The sequence below is a fragment of the Perna viridis genome, chromosome 8, assembly GCF_037379345.1.
Source record: "Perna viridis isolate PV_CMFRI_1.1 ecotype Kerala chromosome 8, ASM3737934v1, whole genome shotgun sequence".
Taxonomy (NCBI): Eukaryota; Metazoa; Mollusca; class Bivalvia; order Mytilida; family Mytilidae; genus Perna; species Perna viridis.
In genome coordinates this window covers 14,593,142-14,602,471 of record NC_142452.1, presented here as the reverse complement: position 1 = coordinate 14,602,471, position 9,330 = coordinate 14,593,142, and the positions used below count along the sequence as shown (strand labels likewise).

The 9,330-nt window shown below is 35.6% G+C and overlaps 1 protein-coding gene across 1 annotated transcript; it reads left to right on the top strand.

Annotated features, from left to right (window-relative positions):
* The first annotated feature begins 2,043 nt into the window (after window positions 1-2,043).
* LOC148609456 (uncharacterized) lies at window positions 2,044-6,984 on the top strand. Its single transcript, XM_088542961.1, has 6 exons — window positions 2,044-3,209; window positions 3,485-3,718; window positions 3,978-4,207; window positions 4,494-4,642; window positions 5,330-5,449; window positions 5,656-6,984. Exons 1-6 carry the CDS (start codon window positions 2,906-2,908, stop codon window positions 5,885-5,887), a joined length of 1,269 nt encoding a protein of 422 aa, XP_088399087.1. The 5' UTR covers window positions 2,044-2,905; the 3' UTR covers window positions 5,888-6,984.
* Window positions 6,985-9,330: the final 2,346 nt, after the last annotated feature.

The following is a 9,330-nucleotide window of genomic DNA, read 5'->3' as shown; positions in this document are numbered from 1 at the left end:
TCTTCCCTTGCAGTAAATAGTTTTGAGAACCTGGGTCTTCCGTTGCAGTAAATAGTTTTGAGCCTTATAGGGTGAGTTGGACCATTATGAACATCCTGGGTCTTCCCTTGCAGTAAATATTTTTTTGAGCCTTATAAGGGTGAGTTGTACCATTATAAATATCCTGGGTCTTCCCTTGCAGTAAATAGTTATGAGTCTTACAAGGGTAAGTTGTACCATTATGAACATCCTGGGTCTTCTCTTGCAGTAAATAGTTTTGAGCCTGATAAGGGTGAGTTGTACTATTAAGAACATCCTGGGTCTTCTCTTGCAGTAAATAGTTTTGAGCCTGATAAGGGTGAGTTGTACTATTAAGAACATCCTGGGTCTTCTCTTGTAGTAAATAGTTTTGAGCCTTATAAGGGTGTTGTACCATTATGAACATCCTGGGTCTTCTCTTGCAGTAAATAGTTTTGAGCCTTATAAGGGTGTTGTACCACTATGAACATCCTGGGTCTTCCTTTGCAGTAAATAGTTTTGAGCCTGATAAGGGTGTTGTACCATTATGAACATCCTGGGTCTTCTCTTGTAGTAAATAGTTTTGAGCCTTATAAGGGTAAGTTGTACCATTATGAACATCCTGGGTCTTCTCTTGCAGTAAATAGTTTTGAGCCTTATAAGGGTGTTGTACCATTATGAACATCCTGGGTCTTCTCTTGCAGTAAATAGTTTTGAGCCTGATAAGGGTGTTGTACCATTATGAACATCCTGGGTCTTCCCTTGCAGTAAATAGTTTTGAGCCTTATAAGGGTGAGTTGTACCATTATGAACATCCTGGGTCTTCTCTTGTAGTAAATAGTTTTGAGCCTGATAAGGGTGAGTTGTACCATTATGAACATCCTGGGTCTTCTCTTGTAGTAAATAGTTTTGAGCCTGATAAGGGTGTTGTACCATTATGAACATCCTGGGTCTTCTCTTGCAGTAAATAGTTTTGAGCCTGATAAGGGTGTTGTACCATTATGAACATCCTGGGTCTTCTCTTGTAGTAAATAGTTTTGAGCCTGATAAGGGTGTTGTACCATTATGAACATCCTGGGTCTTCTCTTGTAGTAAATAGTTTTGAGCCTGATAAGGGTGTTGTACCATTATGAACATCCTGGGTCTTCTCTTGTAGTAAATAGTTTTGAGCCTGATAAGGGTGAGTTGTACCATTATGAACATCCTGGGTCTTCCCTTGCAGTAAATAGTTTTGAGCCTGATAAGGGTGTTGTACCATTATGAACATCCTGGGTCTTCTCTTGCAGTAAATATTTTTGAGCCTGATAAGGGTGTTGTACCATTATGAACATCCTGGGTCTTCTCTTGCAGTAAATAGTTTTGAGCCTGATAAGGGTGTTGTACCATTATGAACATCCTGGGTCTTCCCTTGCAGTAAATAGTTTTGAGCCTGATAAGGGTGTTGTACCATTATGAACATCCTGGGTCTTCTCTTGCAGTAAATAGTTTTGAGCCTGATAAGGGTGTTGTACCATTATGAACATCCTGGGTCTTCTCTTGCAGTAAATAGTTTTGAGCCTGATAAGGGTGAGTTGTACCATTATGAACATCCTGGGTCTTCCCTTGCAGTAAATAGTTTTGAGCCTGATAAGGGTGTTGTACCATTATGAACATCCTGGGTCTTCTCTTGCAGTAAATAGTTTTGAGCCTGATAAGGGTGTTGTACCATTATGAACATCCTGGGTCTTCTCTTGCAGTAAATAGTTTTGAGCCTGATAAGGGTGTTGTACCATTATAAACATCCTGGGTCTTCCCTTGCAGTAAATAGTTTTGAGCCTGATAAGGGTGAGTTGTACCATTATGAACATCCTGGGTCTTCCCTTGTAGTAAATAGTTTTGAGCCTGATAAGGGTGAGTTGGACCACTGTGAACATCCTGGGTCTTCTCTTGTAGTAAATAGTTTTGAGCCTTATAAGGGTGAGTTGTACCATTATAAATATCCTGGGTCTTCCCTTGCAGTAAATAGTTTTAAGTCTTATAAGGGTGAGTTGGACCACTGTGAACATCCTGGGTCTTCTCTTGTAGTAAATAGTTTTGAGCCTGATAAGGGTGAGTTGGACCATTATGAACATCCTGGGTCTTCTCTTGCAGTAAATAGTTTTGAGCCTGATAAGGGTGTTGTACCATTTTAGCCATACAATAATCAAGATCAAATATAATATTTAGTTAACATAGAGAAGATATGAGAAATAATTCATTTTACAACTGAGAATAGATCAAAGCACCCACAAGATGCAGAAGTTATTTCTATCACACAAATCGTAATGTAAGCATGATGAGAGACCAACATGAAATTGTGTTTTGCCATGCTGGGTATACCCCACTCGTACGGTAGCCAACCAAATCGCTTACAACATACCCTGGGAACATATGCCTCATCTATATAACCACATACCATATTTGAAATTAATCCGTCAATTGACTAATTGACTAATATAGAATTTCACTACACTACTGAAAAGTATGACGTTTTGCGTTCGCTATGTGACAGTTATTATTATACCAGCAAGAATAAGTATGTGAACTTATGAACCCGCTTACATACCAAATTGTGAAATCAAAACGTCCAACAGACGAGATTTTTGTGACGGAAATTTTCTCAACTAAAAATCTCTAGCTATTCAATTTTGTGCAGCCAATGAAAATCAAGGGTATTAATTTCATAGCTCCTATTGGACTGTATCTGTAGTTAATTATTGTCAAATCAAAGTACCAATGTCAACGGACTTCAGAGAGAAGATAAGGAATGATACAAACAGGCGTGGACTTCCATGTGACTTTCAGGGACCTTACATAATCCTTGTTAATCTATAAAGACCACCACAATCAATTGCATGTGATCACTACTTGGAGCGTGTATACAAACAGAATGGCGTTATTTTCCTTGGCGCTGTTGTTGACTATTTGCATTTTCAATGGAAATTGTATGCAATTACCAAGAAAAGTTGGTCAAATAAGTGTAACAAATGCAGCTTTTCTGAACTTTCGAACAAATGCAGTTGATACGAACAAACACGACTTGCTTATATCAACCTTCAGTGGATCTCCTTTTACTAGTGGGAACGTCTTGATGGTATCCAATGTAGGAGAGAACTACAACAGTTTTGATCAGACACGACCTGTAACGTTAGCGGGAGGTTTAGCTTGGCCTAATGAAATAGCTGGAGTACCTCGTGAGTAGCATAGGTTTTTGCTTGAAATAAATGTTAAGGTTAACAAATTCTATCTCATATTAGTGAAAACGACTACATTCAACGTTAGTTTTAGGCCTTTGAATTGTTCTGCTTTTCAAAATCACGTCATCACTAAGCCAAACATCATTGTCATTTAAAAAAAACATGTAAATCATTTTATAATGTATACCATCATAAACGCAGTTGATTTACTCAGTTTTTAGTTGGTATATCATTTACACACCCGGTAGTAAATTCACTGTTTAAATTTTCAGACTCTGTGTTTAACAAGTCAATGATTGTTATTCCGGATGGTTTTTTGGTACCTTTCCACACTGATGGTGCCATCTACATGGTAGACCCCACACACCCGGGCACAAAGTTCAAAATTACTGGAAACAAAGAGGGTAAATGGTTTTATCACCGTGCATTGTTTAAGGATATGGATGGAGATGGTGATCTTGACATCGTCACGTGCAGAGCTCGGGAGCCTATTATATCAATTTTCAGTACGTATGGGTAACATATCATAAACACTTTTCTTTCCCTTTATTAAAATGATATTCATGTTTGCAAATTAGAGAAAGCGGGAGCACTGTAAGATGTTCTTATTTTTTCTTTAAATCATTACCGATGTTTTAACTTATGTTTTTCAATGGGAACAACAAACTATGAGTCAACATCAAAGATCAGTATTCCTGAATTTAATACTTGTTACCATTAGTCATTATCTACGAAGCTGTCTGAAAACCTCTTGTTGTGTTATAGGTTCTAAGGACAGTGAATTGTTATGGTTAGAAAACCCAGACAATCATTCTTACAAAACTGTTTGGAACGAGCACGTTATCACTCATGGTCCAGACGTATACTTTAAAGATCTTAAAATAGCCACACCAGACGGAACTTTTGACGTCATCGTAACAACAGAATTTTTCACTCGTAAACTTTCTATTCATTGGACAACTGATCCAAGTAACAAATGGGCAGACAGTTCCAAGGTAGATACAAGATTTTTAGCTTTTCGTATTATAAAAGTGCTATGACAATATCATATTGAATGCTAAATTTTGATTTCTGGTCACCGAACTATTTCATAATATTAATTCAGAACCTGAGTTTATGTGTTATTTTCTCCACTTTCTATCATACATCGAAACTCGGTAGATTTTTAAAGGAATATAAGGTCGAAAATCAAATTCCTATCACAATGTCTACATTTCCCATTCCAATGTTACATTAGTAGCAGTTCACTTTCCTACTCTAAATAAGATATTGTTCTCTCAGGTCCAATCTAGAGTAATAACTGATCAAGTTGGTGCACTGTTTGATGTAGAAGTCAATGATTTGAATGGTGATGGTAACAAAGATTTATTGGTTGTTTCTAATGGCAACAATGGATCAGTCCTGGCGTTTGAGATACCAAAGGATTTTAGGTATATAATGCAAGAGATATTTTGTTATTTAAAGTTAAGCAATACTTGCAATCAAAACACTTGCTTTAGAATGTCTAATGTTATGTATATCCCGTTTATAATTTACATAGCCGCCAACCCTATAAGGACTTGATTTTCTTTGTGTTCATTACCGTACGTGTAATAGTTTTCCTTTCCTCTTCCATCTATCCCGGTGATATTCTATGGGCAACTAGTCGGGTGTTTGTAGATAAGCAGAGGATGCTTACCCTAACGGTGCACCTGCTCCATACTCACAGTTTGGAATCCGAGCTGCTCATTTACTTTTGTTTCCTTGTATCTGTTATTTTGATTATTTCATGTTCTTTGTTGTGTGTATCTGTTTCCCCTATCTAATCTTTATCCTTAGCATAATCTTTTGATATCTGCTCGAATCTTGGTATCCTTAATTACTCTTTTCACAATGAGGACATCGAACCCAGAATACCTTTGTTCTGTTCTCTGTTTTATATATTGCATTTAAATGCTTTTCCGTATTTCGCGAGAATATACATTAGTATATTTTCCTTTAGTTTTTAGTCTTCCTAAGTCACATCTTTTTATATCCCTTCAATACCTAGGTGATTATAACTGTATCTTATAAAATGCCATTTGTTTCAAAGTGACCAACATTATGTTTATGTATAACATGCTATATTGATGTTTCAGAGTAGATCCATTCCCTGTACACGTGTTAGCTACTAGTTTTGTTCCAGCCTCATCTGGACCTGGTAAAGGAGCCCCTGGATCAGCCTTCGGGTTCTATCCAATTCGTAGCAATGCACAACAGTAAGTCTACTTAACAATGTAAACAGAACTTCCAAAAGCGTATATTTCAATTGAGTTTAAGTCCAAAAGTGTATATTTCAGTTGATTTATTTTTAATCGCCAGTGAAAACTGATACACGAGGTATATCGCTTACTTTAATTGCTTAGATGCATTTATCATATAAACTGTTTTAAGCACTGTCACACCATGTTGTCTCGTATTTTAGACAAAAGCCGCATATCCTAGTATCTGGTGACGACGATGGTAAAGGATACATATTGGCACCATCTAGTTCTCATGTCAATGATTGGTCCTACGACTCCCATGTGTTTGTAGACGCCGGAAAAGGCACTGTTGGACAATTTGTACATGGAGATATAAATCAGGATGGATATACTGATATTTTTGTACCGGACTATTCCCATGGAACTGTTTCATTGTATACATTTGCTCCATGATTTTTTATTTGAAAATTCATTATTTTTCTACATACATTGTAAACGTTCCATTAAAGTCTTTTACAGAACTATTTAATGGCTGTTGTTAAGTGGTAAAGGATGAAATCATATTTTTGTTATGTGTTCAATTCTAAAGGGGAAACAGTGTACTTGACAATTGAATTTATTTCTTAAAACAAATCTAGTCACCAATATTGACATTAAGGATTTTTTTATGAATTATTATCATAGATCATTGTGTAAAAAATTACACTTTACATAATTGATATTGTTAGATCAGAACTATAAATTGATCCGACCACAGTGGGCGAACCTTGAACAGTTAAATATGGACTTGACATTCGAGCTTTTAAAATACAAATCAGTTTGGGTTGTGATTAAATGTTTGACACAAAATAAGATTTCAACACAGAATGAAACTGTCCAAGAACTTAAAATTTCTTTTTAAGCATTTCTTTAATTTGACCTGATATCTAAAAATTATAAACCTGCAGTTTCATATTAGTATGACCAAGTGGGACTTCAATATTATGATAAAATCAATGAAAACCTAACAGTGTTAATGATACAACTAAATTAACAAATTTATTTAACTTTATTTCTGAGTATTTTTCAGGTTTTGGTATAAAATAAATAACACCTTGAAAATTTTCCATTTCAATTTCATAAAGAGAGGGTTCAATGCCCCCTTCCCTGGATCCATATGAGTATATACCTGGTAATAAAAAAGTGAATGAAAAATGAAGTCCCCGAAAACTATTACATTTGAATCTTTTTATTTATATGAATTTGTTAATTACTCAGCTGGTTGAAGAAATTGAAAAGTCATTAAATTTTCAGCACATAGTATACAATGATTATATTGGTCTAACACATTAATACTGCTGTTAATGAACGCATTTTTAACGATAATGATGTAGAATGTTACAATATGCTTACCCCACTACACCTCATCAGATAAACATCTTTAAAATCAATAAACAATTAAGGTGTGCAATTATATAAAAAGGTCAATTTGTGTGTTGTGCAATCCCAACCAAGAATTTTTACCTTATCTCGTGACTAAATAATACAATATAATTAAAACATGCTATTGATACTGATTTGAACTCAAAGTTCGATTCCAACAAGTATGGACACACCATTCAAATCTTAATGATACATTCTGAATTGGGATCAAGATTAAATGTTGGACACAGGACAGGAATTAAACAAGAAATGATGTGGCTCCTTTTTGGCCTCTAATTCTTAATCAGTACAAGTCATATATTTAGGTTACAGACCACGAATTCAACCAATGAGCATTTGGAACGTACGCAAAAATAGTCCTACGCAGAAATTACCCCTGTTCCTCATAGTGCTGTGAAAAAAGTTCTCATCTCATTTGAAAAATTTAAACAGTTTCTGAAAGGAAAAACATTTCTGTACATTTTATAGGTGCATTTTGCTTCTTGTGATGTGAAGCCTAATCTCCATAATGATTTCTAAATATACCCCTATCTTGTGAAAACACTGGGATTTCCCATGCTATTTATAGACACTTCACTTCCGGTGACCAGTACTGCACTGCAAGTCTGCTAACCCCACATGCCATTCTGAGGATTGTGAGCTGACATATGTAGAATCATGCTGATATATAGTCCTTTGCAGGTTAAAGTTAAGGTAAAGTCCAGAGAAGCCATTGAATATTGTGAAATTAGCATAGAAGCCTATGGGAAGTGGAATTAGTGGTTTTTAGCCTATACTCCAAAATCAATAATCGTGTTCATCCTATTGTAATGCACCTTCAGGTATAGTTCACCAGGAAAAAGCTTGTTTCTGGCCTCTTATTCCTATGCAGTTCTGAGTCACAACCCCAAAATTTATTCCAGCCTTCCTTTGGTGGCATGGCACCTTATGGTACAGTTTCAAAAATATATGTAAATTTTACTCATTTCATTGTCCAGACTTTAAGAAAGTGCTTGGTTTCTAGCCCATTTTAGGCCTTCATTCTTTAACTGTTCAAGTCTCAACCCCAAACTTCAATCAAAACTTTATTTTTGTGGAATGACACATTAGGCACCGACCATTTTTATACCGAAAGGTGTGTGTGTGTGGGGAGGGGGGGGGGAGCTGGGAGGCTGGGATTTTCAATGTTGCTCCAATTTTTTTTCTGTTCTTCTTAATTTTTTTTTCAATAGAAATAGAATTATAATTTTTTTTTTTGCTAGTCAAATTTACGATTAACAATAAATGAAAAATATTATATAAATATCAAGGGAGGACATATGAAAGTAAAGACTCAGATAATCAGATATTGTATTCTTGTTAAGTCCGAATAAAATTAATTAATAGGGTTACATTCCCTCCCGCTCCTAAAAATGACATTTTTTTAAATGGGACGGGAATTCCAAAATGCAGTATTTTTTTTCACTTCAGTTACTTGTATTTAGGCACTAGAATATACAAATCTTTCAATTCTTGGTAACCAAAATAATGTTTCTTCTCTGAATCTGATGTGGATATGGATTTAGAACATGTCTATACACCAAAAAGATAAATTAGGCCAGCAAATATCTGGTAAGGAGTAAAAAATAAAAAATAAAATCCTCCTCCCCCTGGTGAGGATTGAATGAAATTTACTTGGCCTAAACAAGACATAGCTTTTTGTCTGTGGCCAGGAATTGATGAGGAGCTGCTTCTATTTTCTAAACCATACAGAGCATGAGAAAGTCTGGGACTCGTGCAGGCCGGAAAGTTTCCTCTGCGATAGCACGAGAAAGTCTAAAACTTTTGCAGGGAAGCAGCCCACGTCACAATCAATTATGCATGGCCAAACTAGAGTCTAGAGCCCTTTAGAACCCCAAAATATATCAATTAGGCAAGAAGCAATCTGTGAGTAAATTCATCATTGTAAATTAAAATTCTTACACACATTTGAAGTTGATCAAAAGACCCATTAAAGACAATAAAGCCATCATCTCGGAGCTAATTATGTTGTGCTTTTTGGGGAACGTTTCAACCATATAGTTAATAAGTTAAACACTTGTATGTCGCATATGTCAGGGCAAGGGACTGTCCTCATTGCACATCGCACGATTAAGAACTAATTCTAATCAAACAAATTATGATATTAGAAGTAAGTTCTCATTGCTCAAAAGTGTAACAATGTCTTTTTTTTTATTTCGAAGTGAACGTTTTCAGCTGCCTTAATTAGTTCATTACTGAACATGCTTGTAGATATACGAGTATATAAGTTCCTTGGTCTTCAACTATAGGTAGCAAAAAATAGTCACGAAGTCTACATTTCCCAAATGGGGAATAATAGGACGGTGTGATATTCTTATCTTTTCTCTATTGGAGATAAATTGGTTGTAATATTTATTGGTAGTTCGTGTATTTTTTGCATCTTTCTAATAGTTGGTTTAACAAACTAGATTAATACAACACAAAAGTCTCTGGAT

Excerpts from the sequence above, each read along its gene's own strand:
- LOC148609456 (XM_088542961.1), top strand. The coding sequence starts at position 2,906 with ATGGCGTTATTTTCCTTGGCGCTGTTGTTGACTATTTGCATTTTCAAT. Across the intron at positions 3,210-3,484 it reads TGAAATAGCTGGAGTACCTC|ACTCTGTGTTTAACAAGTCA; the intron begins GTGAGTAGCATA and ends TTAAATTTTCAG. Across the intron at positions 5,450-5,655 it reads ATTCGTAGCAATGCACAACA|ACAAAAGCCGCATATCCTAG; the intron begins GTAAGTCTACTT and ends CTCGTATTTTAG.